The sequence below is a fragment of the Erigeron canadensis genome, chromosome 9 (genome assembly GCF_010389155.1).
Source record: "Erigeron canadensis isolate Cc75 chromosome 9, C_canadensis_v1, whole genome shotgun sequence".
NCBI classification, from domain to species: Eukaryota; Viridiplantae; Streptophyta; class Magnoliopsida; order Asterales; family Asteraceae; genus Erigeron; species Erigeron canadensis.
In genome coordinates, this window is record NC_057769.1 from 13,787,139 (window position 1) to 13,807,395 (window position 20,257).

The 20,257-nt window shown below is 31.4% G+C and overlaps 1 protein-coding gene across 1 annotated transcript; it reads left to right on the forward strand.

Moving 5' to 3' along the window:
• Nucleotides 1-1,400: 1,400 nt before the first annotated feature.
• LOC122582525 (serine carboxypeptidase-like 13) lies at nt 1,401-17,495 on the forward strand. The gene is made up of 14 exons (XM_043754930.1): nt 1,401-1,569; nt 1,975-2,120; nt 13,381-13,454; nt 13,579-13,701; nt 13,850-13,952; nt 14,036-14,073; nt 15,226-15,327; nt 15,410-15,499; nt 15,596-15,670; nt 16,264-16,335; nt 16,437-16,585; nt 16,672-16,785; nt 16,989-17,043; nt 17,223-17,495. The coding sequence occupies exons 1-14, from the start codon at nt 1,436-1,438 to the stop codon at nt 17,316-17,318; spliced, it is 1,371 nt and encodes a 456-aa protein (XP_043610865.1). The 5' UTR covers nt 1,401-1,435; the 3' UTR covers nt 17,319-17,495.
• The last annotated feature ends 2,762 nt before the right edge of the window (nt 17,496-20,257 follow it).

Consider the following 20,257-nt stretch of genomic DNA (forward strand, 5'->3'; position numbering starts at 1 on the left):
TTGGTAAATGAAAAATCTGGTGAACTAAAAGCACAAGTAAAGAGATTACTGGTTTGGTCTATGCTGACTATTTGGGCCATTGTGGTTCTTGACTTCTTTCAGCCCATGATATCACTTTAGCCCTATTATGTCCTAGGAGTCATGCTAATTCAACTTTAATTTGCTCCGTATTTAATTTTAATTGGCCCATTGTTACTCTGTTAGGCCCATTCTGTACTCAAGTTTGACTTTTATTTTATTATTCTTATGTTGACTATGTAAACCATGTTAACTGCCTAACCCATGTTTTTTTTTTTTTTTTAGCAACAACAATTTTTTAATAACAAAAGTCTGTTCCAAGATGTAGATTTGTAGACATAAATATGGATGTTAAAAAAAGAACATAAATATGGTTCACATCAAAAGAAAATTAGTTAATATATCATAGACAAACCGAATTTATCTAGATAACAACCGAAAGAGAAAACACATGTTAGAATGTTTTTCTATATTATTTTATATTTTTCTATTGATAGCCAAGTCACTCATTATCAAGATGTTTGATAATCAAACAAAGGTTTGAGTTACATTTCTTACATTTATGAAATGAATTAGTAAGGGATTTTTAAAAATCTTAAATTTCATTTCAGGCTTGCATATAATTTATAGGGTAGCATAATATACCATTCTAAAAGAAATAAAAAAAAAGGGGTTGCTAAATACAGCCTTTAGGGCTGTGTTTAAAGTGCATAAATTGTTTGTACATTTACCATGAAAATTAGGGGGCGAGCCTTTAATATGGAAGATACAAGTTTTTTTATGCACGTTAAATACAGCCCTTAGGACTGTATTTAGCATTTCCCATAAAAAAAATAATAATAAGGTGAGGCAAGCTAGCCCACAAATTCGAAATTTAAAATGAAATCACCAAAAAGAGATTAATAGATGGTTATTGATTGTTGACTTTATAGGTTTAGTTAAAATGTATTCTATACACATCTTCAAATGATTGGTTAAGTTGTTTAGACTTTAAAAAAAGCTATAAACAACAAAACCATAGCGAAATACGAGTTTATTTTCCAGTTCCGATTACAAACATGAACGTTTCAATCAACCCCCTTCATTTCATGCATTGATTTGGTGTCAAATTTCAATTGGCTACTACGTAGTTATTCAATGTTTGGTTTTCTTTTGTGGTAGCAAATTTTGCAATGAATACTTAGATGCCATTTTTGTAAATATGTCTTGTTTTCACCAATACTATGTTTCTATCTTTAGCAACATTCCTAACTGGTGGATCTAACTTGTAATTATCTAGTAGATGACTAAGATTTACGGATAATATTAAATGCATCCCAAAAGGTAAGTATATCTGCTTTATAAGTACTATAATAATAACTAGCTCCAAGCATTGTCCATCCAAAAACATAGTACAATAGATAAACAAACACATATAATGGACTTCAAGCTCAAAACCTTGTTGCCAATTTTATTGATCATTATCATTCAAGTTTACCTATCTCATTCCAAATCAATCATTAAAAGGCTTCCAGGATATCCCGGTGATCTTCCTTTCAAATTTGAAACCGGGTATGTTTCATTGAATTTTGATTATCCAAAACAACTACGTACATAAATCCAACGACATGAATTTTGTTGGTCAATGTTCTCGCTATAAGCATAAAAAGTTCTCGCTAAATACTTCTTGCGAGAAGGCTTTCGCGACAAATTTATTGCGAGGACAAGTTCTCGCGAAAGAGTTATTGCAAGGACAAATGGACATTTTGCGAGGACATCCGTCCTCCCTAAAAGCCATTTTTGTTGTAGTGTTCCGTCGGAGTATTCCAGTTTTGTACTAGTGAAATCAAGTAACAATTAATAACATCAAAGTTAGGTTTTGGTATATGTTAAGTTTTCTTGCATATACATTTACTTAAAAACATAAATGCATTGATATGTACTTCTAACTAATCTTCCAAGTATATTGTGTTGAAGATATATTGGCATTGGGGAGAAAGAAGACGTACAGTTGTTCTACTACTTTGTCGAGTCAACTAGAAATCCTACACAAGATCCACTCATATTCTTTATCCCTGGCGGTCCCGGGGCGTCTGGTTTAGTAACCTTCATGTATGAAATTGGTATGTTATTTTTCAAACTCATGATTGATAAGATTTGCATGCTTCTACAACTAATTTATTGGAAAGTTAATTTAAGCTTCTACAACCTATATGGCTTAATATGTTATATGTTTATAATACGGCTTCATTTGATATTATAACATATAGTTATTTATCAATGGAGCTAGTGACCTATCTAGGGATGAGCAAAAGACCCGGAAACACGCTCCCGACCCCGAACCGTCCCGTCCGAAAACCCTAACGGGCAGGGTCACGGGTCACGTTTTTAGTGCATTTGCGGATCACGGGTTGGACGGGCCGGGCCAGGTGGGGCGAAGCAAAAAAACGAAAAACTATGAAGGAAACCCGTGACCCGCTCAAACTCGAACCGACCCGACCCTTCACGGACCGGGTCACGGTTCCCTTTTTCATGCTCTCGCGGGTCATGGGTCATCCCGGTTCGGATCGGGTTTCGACCCGTGCAGATCCCTCGAGTTTTTTTTAACATTAAAACACACTAAATCTATTCTACTCTTAAAACTAACCCAAATACCTATATTAGATATTGAACGTTAATCTTCTTTCCAAAAGGTATAAAATTTTACCAAATGGGATAGCTGACAACCCAAATTGGAAGCCACGTTACTAACACCAACCCCAAAATATAAAAGACTTAAAGGCGCATTTGGTTCGAATAACCCAAATGTCTATATTAAAATTTAAATCTTAATCTTTTTTCCATGAGGTATGAACCTTTACCAAACCGGATATCTCCACGCACATTGGGTATAGTTGACAACCCAATTTGGAAGCCACATTAGGAGCCAGTTGAACGACTTCATCTCTACTAACACAAACCCCAAATATAAAAGACTTAAAGGCGTGTTTGATTCATATAATGTTTTTTGGAATATTGAATTCGGTCATAGTAATTAAAAATTGAAGCAATAAAATTTCACGAAATGCTTTTTGTCTTTTGAAGAGTCGGATGGACGGAATAGAAATTTGATAGAATAAAATTCGACCTTACAGATAATAATTTTCAAATCTTCGTGTTACGAATAATATTTCAAAACGATTCTAATGGTATCTAAGTTATTTTCAAAAACCATTCCTTATAGATAATAATTTTCGATCTTTGTGTTAGAAAAAGTAGTCTCAAAACGATTCTAAATTTCTAATGGTATTTAAGTTATTTTCAAAACGATTCTTTATTATGCAATTCTAATTTGTATACTATCATTTAGAGTTTTTGAGATTTTAAAGTATGATACATCTTATATTATAGTAAGTCGACATTCATCCTATGAGGTGTGTAAAGTAATTTATTTTAGCAAGTTCGAGTACAGTTGTGTTAAGCAACATGCAATATGAATGTGACAATCCACAAACACTCATCCACCAAGAAAATTTGTTCCAAAAATAAGGAACGAGTCTGGATGAATCGTGTTTCTTACCCTTTTTTTTTTTTTTTTATCAATATAAGCATAGTCATTTTGACCCGTATGATCAATGCCACACATGCAACCCAATTGAATTTATAACAGTTCATTTAAACCCGTATCGATCTATTTTAATGTGTTATCCAAGGTGCCGATTTTCCAACTCTAATATTGTATATCTAGAGCTAGCCATGGTATATAATCTTTTAAAATTCAAATTTTATATTTGATGTTTAAATAAACTTGCAGGGAATAAATCATATATCAAGAGGTTGATCGATTATAATAAAACAAATATTAAAATAATCAAATAAGATAATATTTTGAGCATTGAATCATTATAAAAATTGATGTATGAAAATTTGTCAAATACAAATATATATTTTTGATGCACAAAATTTTATGATACATACGATGAATTTTTAGTTAAAAAATTATTTTATATTATTTGAACTAAAACCATACTTTCAAATCTAGAACTTTAGCCTTAGCCTTTCTCTATTTTACAAATTTAAAGTTTATCCACGTGTGTAACATAACATTATCTATTACGAACATGGTATTCGCACAATGCGACAGCGGTGACAGAGACGGTGGTTTAGTGGTGTCGGTGACGGTATTATTGGTGGTGTCAAGTGGTGTAAGTTGATGTAAAGATGATAGTGGAATATTTAAAAAGGTAATGACTTAAAGTGTTAATTATTAAAATAAGAGTTTAGGATGCGAATTAATTTATTAAGGACAAATTTAGTAATTTATAAACTTTATTTCCATAAAAATAAATAAATAAATAAAATTCGTATGTAACATTTGAGTAATGTTTTTAGAAAGTGAATAATTTTTATAAAAGAGTTAGATGTATTAATAACAATATATAATCCTACGAATTGGGTCTCAAGGTTGGTACGAACAAGTGGTATTTATTTTCCACTAGTTCATTATGTTTTCGACAATAATCCCGATTTAAACGGGTGAATTTATATGACTAGGATGGAAAGTCGAATTGTTCCAATGTACTCGATTAAATATATGTAAGAGTATTAAAAGTTTAAAACTACTATATATATGTAAGAAAAGTTTCATTTGAGAAATTAAATTGAAATAACCTTAAGAACCTTTTAAAATATAAATTGATGTTCATATGTGAATAAATTTGTACACATATATACACATATCAAATTATATCTAATATTACTTATGTTTATATGTGAATGGTTCTTACATGAACCTTGAGTCAAGGTTCACATATATGATATATATTTATGAAAGAGATCAAAAGATAAGGTAACCTAAAGAGAAAAGGAAAGAAGATTTGTTTTTGTTTTTTTATTTTTTTAGCTTGTTATATAATTTTTTTTCTTTAATTAGGTAATTCCACAAAAAAAATTAAAAATTATATTTTTTTTCAAAAGACATAGCTCGTAAGTTATAGGCGAATCCTCTTATTGTCTGGCAGAACCATTATGACTAATGGCGGAGCCCGCTAGGTAGCTAAATTTTATCAACGATTACCCCCTGTAACATATCACTCCATATGACAGTATGACATGTTACTCCCACCCGCTACCCTTATTAACATTCTTAAGGGCGAAACCAATACTGTACCCTTAGATGTATAGTTCACTGACTTGGAATAGAAACTTTTTATTTTATCTTATTTTATTCTATTTTGAATTTTTTTTCTTATTGAGTTAATTAAAAAATGAAATAAATAAAAAAAAAAAAAGCAAAAACAAACTCTTTCATTTTTCTACTCTAGATACATAGCCATGTTGGGATTTGAATGTGCGAATGTCCATCATATCCTGAAATTTTTCTTAATAGTTACATGTTGGTTATGTATCATATGCAAACCTACGGCTAATAAATACTGAAATAAATACATGCATATTCTACAAGGGGAATAGTATATTTATATTAATTTTTTTTCATCTACAACAAACGTACATATTATACTGCATATATTATACTGTACAATGTACAACTGTATAAAGCATGCATTGTTGTAGATAACAAAAACTTGTTGTAGATTTATCATTCCCCATTCTATAATGACATTCATATTATATTAACCTTTTAAACATTTGTAGTTGAATAATGAAATATCATTACAATGAAAAATATATTTGTAACTGTTTTAAACAATCTACTAAGAAATCAAGTGCAATTCATTTTTCTGTATATAAAAAATATTATCATGACTTTAATTTTTCAAAGTTTTATCCATCTAAAAATGAAACCCTGGCTTCCACCGTATGTATCATTTCCTTTTCACTTTGAATGGAAGAAATAAGAAGTATGGAAACTCACGAAACTAGCAAAGAGATCGGAATCAAGTTGATGTCTTAAATCTTAATTGTCAAAGAGTGACTTTGCACTTGCTTAATGTGATTTCGACGCTATAGTCATACAAGTTATCTGGTATGACTAATGTTTAGTGCGATTTGTCTAAACATTGGAGGTTAGACATTTCACCCATGGAAAAGGATCTATCAAATATGTTAAAAGTATGTAATACTGAAAATGAGATTCTTGGCATGTAGCGATCATGGTTTAATTACATTAGAGCACGTAATATAAAAATTGATATAGCAGTAAGCTGGCAATATTGACACGAAACCTGTTAACACGACACGACACGACACGACCTGTTCTTAACAGGTTTCGTGTCTTAACAGGTCCGGACCTGTTAAGATTCGTGTCTTAATAGATCTAGACCTGTTACGACATGTTAAGACCTGTGAAGGTTATATATATATATATATATAATACTAAGAGTTGATCTTATGATTTGATATATGAATTTTATAAGGTAAGATGTATATGAACTTTTATAATGTAAGGATTGAAGATTTGTAAGAGTTTTTATATCGTTAAGTTTTTTTTTGTTTAATATTAGTCAAGAATTCTATAAAATATATGTTAACAGGTGCACCTGTTAATTTTCGGGTCGTGTTCATGTTTGAAAAAAATGACACAATTAGTTAATAGCTCGTGTTCGTGTTCGACCTTAACAAATTATATATACTTGGTCGATTTTCAACTCAACAATCATATTCATTATTCTCGGGGGAATTAAATGTGGTGTTGTTATACATCAAAGTTAGGTGTAAAAGCTATCAGATATTAATTTTTTAATACATAAAAAACAAGGAAACCCCATCTTTTATTCATTATACAAAAAAAATATATTAAAAAATCAGTATGTATGATTTTTTCACCCAACTTGGATTTGTAATAACACCATATTCAATTTTCTCATATATTTATACTTTTATGTCACTCTATAAAAATGATAGTCTTATGTTGAAAGTTAAGAAAAATGAAACATACAAATTGACCAAATAATTATTACTCGTAATAAATAAAACAAACATTTACTATTAAATTACAACGTTAGTCCCTTATGTTATAAAAGATTTCTACTATCCTCTTTAAGTCAAACGCTTTTACATCAATTATCTACAACATTTAACGCCGCCAATATCATCATACCGTCGGCATTGTCGCTACATTATGCTGATACCATGATATTATTTTTTTAATGTATGTTGTGAGTAAGTTATGGATGAATAATAAACGTGATTCCATATGATATTATGATATGTAAAATCTGGTACCTTAGGGGTAAGGGTGTAGTGTCAATGTATTGACAAATTGGCAAGTTTGACAAAAAATAAGCCAATCAAACTATGCCATTTGTCATACCAAAAATCTTGCCAAAACTACCCAAAAACTTGCTTGCAAAAAATTGCCAATTAAAGTTGCCAATGCATATTTGACCATATTATAAATAAAAAAAAAAAAAGCTCCAAACATTCACATGTCACCTCCCAATGTTCACTTGCATCGGCCAAAACTAGCCGATGAAACTTGTCAAACTTGTCGATACAAGTGCTATAGGGTTGCCGATTTGCCGATGCTTGTCGATGTTTTTTACCGATAAAACAAGCCGACTACACCCTTACCCCTTAGGTCCTTAATTGAAGCCTACAAATTGCATCGCCTCTTCTTGTAGCATGTTATGCCGTCTCTTGTATTTTAGCTACGGTCTAGTTATTGGCTTACTGCAAGCATAAAATGGACCGACAGGTTAGGTAGTGCTAAAGCGATTGGTTAGGTTGAATTATTAGCTTAAGTAATAGTCAAATGGTAATAAGATTTTCAAAATGAAAATAAAAAGTCAAAATCGTAAATGTATTAAAGTTAAGACATCGTGATTTTGATTTCTCTTATAATTACAATTTTGTACTTTTTCGATGGCGATTTTAAATTTTTTATTTCGGATTTTTGAAAATACAAAATATCTTGGTTATATATGGTATACTTTAAAAACAATTGATTGCTCATCACTCCTTATATGAATTTGTAATGGGACTGCGATTAAAATTTTTACATGATTTTGTGATGTGACTGTGGTTAGAATTGAAGGGGTTTGGTAACGGAAGAAGATTTCCTCAAGTTCCTCTAACTTGACTAGTCAAGTTGGGAGGATCTTGGCCTTTGATTTCCTTTGATTGAAAAATCAAGGGCCAAGATTTCAATGATAATAAATGAATCTTTGCCCTTGATTTTCAATCAAGGGTCAAGATCCTCCCAACTTGACTAGTCAAGTTGAGGGAACTTGAGGGAATCCCCTTCCGTTCCTTCCTTTGGTAACAGTGTAAGGGGAGAGGAGTCATGTAGTGGGATTTTCCCTCCCATATTCCACCAATCAAATACCTACAACTAAATTTACTTTTTCAATCCTCTTAACCAACCATTCCAACCATTTTCAGTAACATTCATCACCTTCTCAACCCTTCCAAATTTTATTTTTTTCTTTTTCATTTAATTTAATCAAACATTTTTTTCTTTTTTAATAAAAACTTAAATATTTCATTAAAATTAAACTAAACATTACATAAACATAAATTAAAAAGTACATAACAACATAAACCGAAATTTAAATTCTATATGATAATGAAAACAACTAAATCAAACTTGCAACTAATGGTGGCTGGATCACTTAATCGTCAAGGTATGATAAGTCTAAAGCTGATATATGCGTCGTAAGATCATATCGGAGCCGATGATGCACGTCCTCGTCCTTTAACTCCCGGTTTGCTTCTGGATGTGGATAAGCTTTATCAAACGCAACCCACCTAGGATAGATTTCATCGGTAAGGTAGTAACCACGCTTGTAATCATTTGTCCATTTATGCTAAAATGAACAGTCTGGCGCGGATCCATTACGCTCGTTTTGAAACAACGGCGACTGTTGCAAAACATTGACATCGTTGTTCGATCCAGCAGGACCGAAAAACGATTGCCAAATCCACAAGTCATAGGAAGCAACACATTCAATCATAATAGTAGATACCTTGTGATCAAATCGTGTATTGCCCTTTTAAGTGTTTAGGGCACATCCTCCATTCGATGTGTATATAATCAAGACTACCAAGCATTCCTGCAATGTGGTGTCTTTCTTCATGAGCTTGTGTGATAAAAGCAATGTCATGAGATGTCGGCCTTCGTAAGAACTCATTTTGATATAAATTGATGACCGCATCACAAAAGTACTCCATGCTCTCGCGTCCCGTTCTGGCAGCCATACATAAATACTCGTCATACGCGTCTGAAGTTTCATCCGTAGACAGTTGCTTGATCGCCGATGTGCACTTTTGAAGAGCATTGCAACTTTTGTTACCCCATGCGTCGTACCCCTCTTGAAAGTAACTAAATCTAGCTTCAATATCACCAACAATCTTCAAAAACAACCTCTTGCTCATGCGAAAAACGATGACGAAAAAATGGTTCGTCAAACTTTGAGTCTTCAAGGAAGTAGTCACGCATTAGTATAGCGTGAGTTTTTTCTCGGTCTCGATCGATATACCTACGAGTGTCGGAAGAGGTGCTGGTATCTTTAAGCTCGGCGTACACTTGATTAAAAAACTGAAAAGTACTCACCGTCGACGAATCCTCTAACTCCGGTGGAACACAAATGAAGAAGATGAGGAAGAGGAATTCATTTTTTAGTAATGTGGTTTTTTTTTGGTGAAAGTGTGAAGATATGTTTTTGTTTGGTTTTTTTTTTGGTTAAAAATGAAGTGTATATATAAATAAAGAGATAGGGGAATTTTTCTTTTTTTAATTGGTGTTCAACGGTCAAAAAGTGGGTTGGACCCCACCTCCATATGCTCACCCCAACGGTCGAAAGCTCCAAGCCGTGCAGGGCTTTAAGCCCCCCCCCCGCTTTGACGCCGTCTTGATGGCGGCGGTGTTACTTTGGCGGCATGGCCAACCCGCTACCACTCCTCTCCCCCTAACACAATATTGTCATCTTTATTTTTTTCTAACAGCTATTTTATTAAATAATTATCAAACGAGTTGAGGAAATTACAAAAAAAAGATAAGATTGGATTTTGTAACAAACCGTATTGTCACCTATGATTTATGGTAACACCAAAACAGGTCCACATGATCTGCTATAGCTAGATGTCATATTGTCATACATGAGACCATGATACAGAAGAATGAAGAAATGGGCATAAATATTTGCAAGACTTGTTGTTCAATAAATATATATATATATATATATATGGAAAAGGGAATATAAGGCTGTTCGGCACCTAAGCTTAGGTAAGGAACTCCCCACATACTAATATTTTACTATTTATTGTTTAATGAATAAATGCATGGGCCCCATGATTTTTATGGATTAAAAAAATAATATGTGAGTGTTTCACACCTAAGCTTAGATACCCGACAACCTTATATTACCATCCTATATATATAATATATATATATATATTTGCAAGACTTGATTGCTAATTTTTTATGAAAAAAATAAAACTAAACATTTTATAAAGTGTTTTACCATTTTTCTTATTTGAGAAAATGACATTAAAATTTAATCAACTATGTATAAATGGTTATATTATGTAATAAACTGTTCAATTTCAGGTGTTTATTGTATATAATTAACATTTACATCTCGGTTATTAAAAGTAATCAACCAATAAAAACCTTGTAAACTGATAACATGGCATTGGACGTGACAACTTATGGTTGTCACATATATTCACGTACATCCAATAACCGATAACTGAAAGTTTATTACATACAATAAGCATATCAATAGTTCATTATACGACATAATCATTTGTCTGTAAATGGTTCCATTGGTGTTTGGATTGTTTTTGTATAAGCAAAAAACAATGTTTTATAGAATAACAAACATTATGTTAGAGTAATAGAAGGTTAATGAAATTTTTTTAATAGCAAGATGATTAAGTTTTTTTGCTTTTATATATAAAAAAATTATTGATAACTTGTTAACTATGAAAAACATGACTTATTTGAAGATTTCGTATTTTCTAAGTTCTTGATGGTGAAAGAAAAAGCTAACATAGTTTTAATTTAAAATTTCTTTTGGGAAGTTGTTTTCAGACTTATTATAAACTTGGTGAGAATATAATATGTAAGAAAAAAAAAGTCATAACTTTATTGAAAAACATGACTTATTATTTTTGATAGCAGAAAAATAAACATAATAGCTTTTTAAAACTGCTTTTAAAAAGTAAGGGCTAGAACTAGAAATAAGGGCTTGAGTTGAAGGCTGGGCTAATTGTATCAATCTATTTAGCAAACTAACTATAAAATGTGGCTAATGTTCAAAAAAAAAAAAACTATAAAATGTGGCTAACAGATGTTTAATAACATTAATAGACATAGAATTTAAACTTTAAAAAAATGTAGAATACAACCAAAATTGATAATAAATTTTTTTTTTTTTTTTACTATTTACAAATTATTTTTTTTAAAAAGAAAGACATGTGTGAGCATTGGCCCCACTTAAAATTTAGATTTTGTCATGTATTTTTAACTTTTTTTTATTGATTTTAAAAAATTTCTTACATGATTTTAATATATTGAGCTCTTTTATATTTATTTTTAATGGATCTTTTAGTTTTGCTCCACCTAATTTTTTTTTTCTTTTCTGGTACCGTATTTTTGTGTGAGGATCACCCATTTGTTTGAAGAATGCATTTGCATTTGCGCTATGCTACTTGTTTTCGTAGGGACTTATCTTATGTACATCGAATATGCATCCTATTAGGCATTATTACATATGGGAAGAAAAAAAAAGCTTAGATATTCCAAATATCCAAACATTAAGGTTCTTGTAAGTTGTAACTTACAAGAAAAGGGAATTAATAAGAGATCTTCAAATGAGTTATCTTTTCTTTCCAGATTATCCAAATAGTTTTTAATTGCATGTATGTCTTGGCTTTTAAAAGGGAAAAGGGAATTAATAAGAGATCTTCAAATGAAAAAATTGCTATGCAAATTATTGCAGTTTATGCACTTGTAGACGGCGAACTAAGAGAGGTTTATGCATGCAACGTGTGCCGTTGAATGCTATGAACATGATGATTTTTGAGGGTATATGGCCATATGGGTAAATTACAAGTTAGTGGTTGGGGCTATTTTCTCAACGTTTTTTATATGAGTTTTTTTCAGTAAGCCCTTTGAGTTTTTTATTTTTTGAAAAATCAAAAGGCCAACCCTTAACTTCCATACGTGATCAATTTTTGTTGTAGGAGTTTCTTTTTGAAAATTAAACCATTTCTTTATGGCATTGTTTCGAAATTCTCATTACTAAAGGAATTTAAAATCGTAGAGCTAACTATATAAGATATAACCACTTAAAAATACTTAGGTGGTGTTTAGTTAGGCAAAACACATCTTGTTTTCTATCAGTATTTTTTGAGAAATATGAAAAATATAAAATGCGTTCAAATAATAATCTTTAATTATTTTGTATAAGAAAACAAAAATATTGTTTTTTAGTTTCCTATAGAAAATTAGAAAACACTTTTTTAATATGAAAAATTAAAAAATCAATTTCTAGTTTTGAACGTGTTTTCAAATTTTTTATTTATTTTTTATATATGAAAAACTCTTTCATTTTTTAGAAAACTAAATGGAAAGTCAAAAAATAATTTTTACAACTAAACGGGCTCTTAGTTATCATGTTTACAAATAATTACTTATCATTATTATATGAAGGAATTTGCTGGTTAGTTGCCCCCGGGCATTGGTTAATCAGTAATTAATGAACTCAAATTTTCTTTGAATATAAAAATATGCATTAATGTTTCATATAACGATAGTCAATATTATAATGATTTAATGACCATTAAATGAAGTATTAGATTAATTAGAAAAAATTGAGTTCATTAAATGGATACTATCCAATGCCCCAGACTATGGTTGTAAAACTCGGCTAACTCGGTTGGAAACTCAGAATCGGAATTAAAAACGGGCCGAGTTGACCAGAATTAAGTGAAAACTCGGTCAAAAATTTGATCGCGTGTAAAACTAAGTCAAACTCGCATGGATCGGTCAAGAATCGGCCGAATCGATCAAAAATCAGCCGGGTCAGGTCAAAACTTGGGTCAAATTTGGTCAAATTTTTTTTCTTTGTTTTTGTTTTAAAAAAAAATCTTAAGTTGGTTTAAGTATAAGTTTTTAATGAATGAAATTTAAATTTTAAATTATTTTACAACAATTATGTTTAAGTTTGAAATTTATTACATATAATTTCATAAATTATAAGTTTTATATATAAAAACCCAATCTGGGTTCTCCCTGATTTTGATCCGAGTTTTTTAAAAACTCGTGACTCTCTTTCTCGCCGATCCGATCCCGAGTCACGAGTTCCTCAATTTTGCCTTGGACACTGCTGATTCATAGGGAAAATGTTTATTGATGTTAATTATCACACTTAATAAATATGAAGCTTAATCATCGCGCTTAAGTAGTTCATTAATCATTTTGCAACATGTATTTAGGTCCAATTACCGTCAAATGGGATAATGGCATAGAAGATGCCAATTTGGAACTAAATCCAAATGCATGGACCCAGGTTTACACATCTAACTATCGACTCTCAAATCAATATATATATCTTATGTATTTTAATTTGCAAACTAACTTTGGCAAAACTTCATATCCTTGCTGCTTGTTTTTTGTTTTGTTTTGTTATATAGATGGCCAATATGATATTCATCGATATACCCGCTGGAACTGGTTTCTCATATGCTAAAACCAAAAAAGGATGGATAAGCAGTGATACTATTCTAGCTACCCAAGCTAACGAATTTATTAAAAAGGTTAAACTAAATTTGGTTATTTATCCTACCTTTAGTTTGTTACCATTGTACTTGGAATGGGTGGCACCCATACCTTTATCACAATATCACTTGAAACCTTTTTAATAAGTTTATATACTTATACTTATATATTATATATAATTAACAGTTTATGATAGACCATCCAAAGTTTTTGAGAAGTCCATTATATATAGCGGGAATTTCTTACATTGGCATTGTCGTTCCAAAAGTCACTTTAGACTTATATGAAGGTATATATATGAATCCAAAGTGAACTATTCTCAACTATCTTTGATGATGAATTTGTGATCAGCTGTACAATTTTTACATTTAGGTAACGAACGCGGCGACCAACCTACATTAAATATTCAAGTAAGCAATCAAATCTTATAAGTAACTACTCCCTCCGTCCTAATTTAAATGTCTAAATTTGATTTGTTGGGTATTTTTTCTCTAACTTTGACCATAAATAATTTTGTTTATATAATATAATACTTAATAAAAGTTACATCAATGAAAAATACATCTAAAACCCAATCTATTCATATATTTTACATCAATAGTGGTATAACTCAAGCGACACAATTTACAATCAAAGTTACGAAAGAAATACCTTAAAAGTCAAAATAAGACATTTAAATTGAGATGGAGGGAGTAGTATTTTAATCTCGGGCGTTGCTTCGGGAGAAATTAAGATGTGTAAAATGCATATCGTATAAAAGGGCGGTAATACATACATAACAATAAACATACGTTGATATAATTAACCAAATGAAATTATGGTGGTGGTTTGATTACTATAAGTAAAAGAATGAGTTTGATTACTAATTAGAAGTGTTTGAAACCTTCAAACCCACCATATCTGTAAAGCCCATCTCCCTTAGTGGGTTTAAAAAGCCCAAATCCTATTCTCACAAAATATTGAACGCCATAATTGCCCTTAACTGTCCAGAAGGCTGCATAGCTTTCTCGGGAGCATCTGGGAGGTCGGGGTATTCAAAGTTTCGAACCCCATGATATCACCTTCTATCTTTTTTTACTTGCACCACTGACTACCATATGATACTCACAATCGAAAAAGCCGAACAACATTAACCCAAGCTATATATATCCAATCAAGTAACATGATCCTTGCTATTAAGAGGATTATATGCATTATGATGGGGTATGTGGGATTGCGTTTGTAAAAATAGATACTGAGTTTAAAAATAACGTTTTAAAAAAACATATATCTGCATGCTTTTCTTAAACTACGATTTGTCTCATGAAAACGTAGATAATCAATTATTGTGCTAAATATCTGTTTTATTTTGTTCAGTATGAAAACACAATATTCAGATAATCAGCTCAAAATATAATCACAAATATCCTCTGAATTGGTTACTTATCTAGTAAAATGAATATCTATAATTTTTAAAAATAATAATAATAATAAAATGAATATTTTTTGGGTGTTTATCTTAGTTTTATTTTAGAAAATGTGAAAATGTATATTATTTTGGTTGTTTGAAATCATTAATGTAGGGGTACATTCTTGTCAGTCCTTTAACTCATAAGTTTAAGGATTTCAACTCGAGGTTTGAATATGCTCATCGTATGGCACTCATATCAGATGATATATACAAGGTATGTTATTAGAATAAAAAATAGATAAATTTATTTAGAGCACGGGCTACAACTATATATGTATGATAGCTTAATTTTGTAGACTGGAATAGCAAATTGTCAAGGTAATTATGTAGATATTGTTGATTTGGCCAACTCGGTGTGTGCGCATAGTCTTCAAAGTTATCAAGAGGTAAGAATTTTGATTTTTGAGCAAAAGTAATAGAGTTATACATATGTCAACTTGATATATCATATCATGAAATCTAAAATTTAAATTAAATTGCAGTGCACAAGTCATATTAATCTTGATAACATTTTGGAAACATTTTGTGATGAAAATGATCCAACTCTAGATTGCGAGGTACTCTCTCTAATTATGTTACTTTACCTTTCATGTGACTTTGTGTTAGAACTTCACAATGCTAAGATTAAATTTATCATTCATGATTCTATGAATATGTCATCTATTAATTGCCTCTCGTATGAGCTCCCAATAAGGCTCAACGGTTTTTTAGAAAATAGTTAAGTGCCTAAAACATTAAATTATCATGTATGATTAAGAAATGTTGAATATATCTAATTGATATGCTTATATACAATATACATAAGAATACAATGAATACGCATGACCATCTTTGAGCTTAGTGGTCTTATATAAATCAGCCGTACCCTCCCCTATCTGACTTTGAGTTTGAGAGCCTCTAGCTCCCTTTGAGCTTAGAGTTTCTTACTGGTCTTATATAGATCAGTCGTACCCTCCCCCTAAAATGGTACATAGAAATAAAAGTTATGGAAATTTTTTTTGTTGTTCTACGCTTGAAAAGAAAATATAGAGAACAGAATACTTGGTTCTCTTTTGACTTTTGTGGTTGAATGCTAAACCCAAAAAGATGACAAAAACGTTATTTCTAAGCTTGCAAGTACTAAATATATCTAATGATTTAATCTTTTTAGGGTGATTTTGAAAAGGCTTTAACTATGTGGGCAAATTCTGCAGTTGCACAACAAGCTCTCAATATTCGTCAAGTATGTGATCAAACAATATTCTCTTGAAAATACAATGAGTAATACATACATAATTGATATAAAACTAACATGCATACTTATTCTTAAATTATCTATTTCAGGGAACAATTGAAAAATGGGAGTCGATCAACAATACTATCCATTATAATCAAGGAAAGAATGACACATTTTGTTATTCTTACGATATCTTTAGTAGCTTTTTCCAACATAAGAAATTATCGGATAAAAATTGCCATGCTTTGATCATAAGGTGATGGAACTAAGCCTCATTTTCGTTACTCTATCATGATTTTTGTTGCAAATTAGATTATATATAGCTAACTTATGGATGGACAGTGGCGACCATGATATGACATTTCCATATGTTGGAGTGGAGCAATGGATAAATTCCCTTGATCTCGCAGTTGAAGTCCCATGGAAACCGTTCTATGTAGATGGTCAAGTCGGAGGGTGAGATGACGCTTTAGATCAATTTAATCATATCATTGTTCATTTTGATCACTTTAGTTAACTCAAGTGCATAAAGGTTATTAGCTAGGGGGTTGTCGCGGGGTTAGGCGCAAGCGACACACATGAGAGTTGTAGGAGGATTCCCTTATATGTTTTGTAGAATATAAATTTGTTATATGACTTTGTTAAGTTTCACTTTGCAGATATGAAATAAAATATGCACGGAATGAGTATTCATTAGCATTTGCAACAATTAGAGTAAGAACTACCTACACCACTTTTTAGTTTTTGTTATTTTTTTCTATATAGTTTTAAATGTGTAAATCTAACTAAATATCTCGTTCGTAAGAGCAAATTCACATTGTTAAGCAATAAAATCTATTATTGGACATGTGATATAATTATATCTTACAGTAGTGTACTATGGATTGTTGCAGGGTGCAGGGCATTTAGTTCCATCTTCCAAGCCTAAAGAAACTCTTGTATTGACACAGAAATGGTTTTCTTCAAAACCTTATTCAAGCGATTGTTAAAATAACTTAAGATGACATTTGGGATGTGATAAAATTATGAAAACTATGCCACATGATCCATTCTAAGGATTGAATCCATAAAGATGATATATACGTCATTGAATATTAATGTGTTTATTTAAGTTTTGATTGTAAGAATGTTGGGATGACATAGAATTTCAAGTGTGCGTTTATTAATGGCGGATCTAGAATTTCAAGTAAGCAGGGTCCATGAGATTGTTAAATGACTTAGCTAGGATGCTGAAAAAAAAATCTAGAATGGGTCGGGTCAACGGTTCAAGTCACAAATGAAATGTAAAATGATACGGAGTAACACTTTTAAAGAATAAAAAATGTTACAACACTACCGACATGGTTTTAAACTTTAAAATATCATTGTAAATTCTTGATTACTAATAGTCTAATACCATTTGATATGTCTTGATACTGCTCCTAGACAAACTCAATATACATAAATAGGAGAGGGTAAAATAAAATAATTATTAACATAAGATAAGTAAGAGGTATTAGAAGCTTGACAAGTGTTTTTTTCAATTAATAATTAAATTTAATGTCTCCAGGTTAATTTCGTATTTCACATTCCCCTTTTAATATGTATTTATTCATTTTTAATTTTATTATCTCGTATCCAACCTATATAACAACTGTCTTAGAAATGTTCTAAATAAGTTCTTTGAAACGTACTTTTGCCACTAGAACGGCTAGACAGTTCAATTTATTTAAGTTCTTGACGTGCTTTAGACCTAATTATGTGCTTATATGAAGGTCAATTTGATCTTAAATCTTAATTTATATGACGAGTTTATGATTAAGTACGATGAAATATTAAAGTTCGGTTCATAAACGTTCGTGTTCATAAAAGTTCTAGTTCAAAATGTTCGCAAATAGTCCTTGCATTTATTGAGATCATTTATTATGGGAAAAGTTTAAATAGAAGGAGAATGGAAACCCTAGAGAGAGAAAACAATAGTATTCATCTTCTTCCTTCCACCTCTCTCTCTCTAAAACACATAGTGCAGCCACCAAAAAAACACACACAAAAAGCATCTCTTGATTTTGGGTTGTTAAACTAAAATTGTTTGTACTTTTAGCATCCTTGTGATAATCAAAACATATTTCTGGAATCAAATCTCAGGTAACAACAACAATTTATGAGTTTTTGATCAAATTAAAAGTGTACTTTTTCAAGTTCATGTTCTTGATGATTTGGTCCAATTTTAATTGAAAATCGTGTTAATGGTTAATGGGTTTGTGTCTAAATGTGTTTGAAAACGCTTGTGTGAACAAATTTGGGTCATAACATGCTTTAATCTACAAAACCCATTTTTGAAAGAGAAAGTAAACTTGTTCTTGATGTGCCACGACTTGTTCATGTTATAGATGATCTTGAAATTGTTAAAAGTGTTATAAGTTGTTGTTATTGTGCATATATGTACTAGTGCTATGTTCTAACAAGTCCGGAAATCAATCTAGACCTTGTTGTTGTGCTTGTACTTGTTCTTGAGCCCAAAACGGTCCTGATGGGACGATCTTGGTCCTAAGATCGTCCTAGGGTAGCTTGTTGTTCTTGTGCATACTCGCTTGATCTTGTGTGGTGTTGTGATGTTGTTGGTGTACTTATGGGGTAATTAATCCTTTGGATCGGTTTTGCTCAAACACTCGTTCTTGAACTAGAAATGATCTTGTTCTTGTTCATGTCCTTGAATCATTGAAACGATCCTGAACTATAACCATTGAGACGATCTTGTACTCAAAGCACCTGAAACGATCTTGATGCCTTGCTTTACTGAAACGATCTTGATGACTTATCCTATAGAACGATCTTGAGCCATCAACCTTTGAAACGATCCTGACCTAGATAAGCTAAAACGATCTTGTACATTGAAACAATGAGACAATCTTGTGCATGACAATGGGACGATCTTGTACATTGAAACAATGGGACAATCTTGTGCATGACAATGGGACGATCTTGTGCATGACAATGGGACGATCTTGTGCCTTTGAAACCCTAAAACGACCTTGAACTTGTCCAGAGGGATGGTCTTGAACTCCAAACCCTAGGATGACTTTGTGCAATCAGAAAACAACATGAACATGTCCTATAACTTACCACACTTGATCATTAATCGACCAATTAATCCTTAGCTTCATTATTCCTCGATTAAGTACACTCAAGGCTACATATTAAGGAAAGAGCTAGTTCCTAAGATGATTTAGAACAACGTACATTGTGCAAACCCTAAATGAGTACACTAAAGACATGTTCTATCTTAATTATTAAAGTACGAGTTCTACGAACAACTAAATTGAGTTCTTAAGGCTAAAGTTCATTATTTAAGATACGTTCAACTTATTGACACGATAATCACTTATGTGTGAGTTCAAAGACGTTCGGTTCGAGTCGAGTTCATGTACTTAAAGTTCATTTAAACTCTTTTGAGTCAAAACGTTCAAAGATCTTCAAAGGACCAAATCATCAGTTTATCAAGGACATTTTAGTGATTAATTAATCACATGAACTAATATACGTACTTATTTATGATCAATGACATGTACTTAGGCTTCCATCAAGACGTGCTTGGATTGTGATAGATATAACTTATCTATCTCTGTGCTTGTAAACTGTGAGTTCACTAATCCCCCTTTCGTACATTTTGTTCAAGTTCTTTTATCGGGGGACTGAAAAGCATGAAAACTATTTTGTACTTGTACACATGTTCTTGAACTATCTTACGTACTATATTATGATCTTGAACTACTTATGATATGATTCTTAAACTGTTTAAAAGAGTATTTAAGTCTTAAATGGGTAGGATCTTAAATACATTTATACTATTGTACTTGATCTTTAACATGTTCTAGTTCGTACTTGTACTTGTTCAGTTTTTGTTCACTGCTATCAATTCATATCCCACAGTTCAGGGAATGAACCGTAG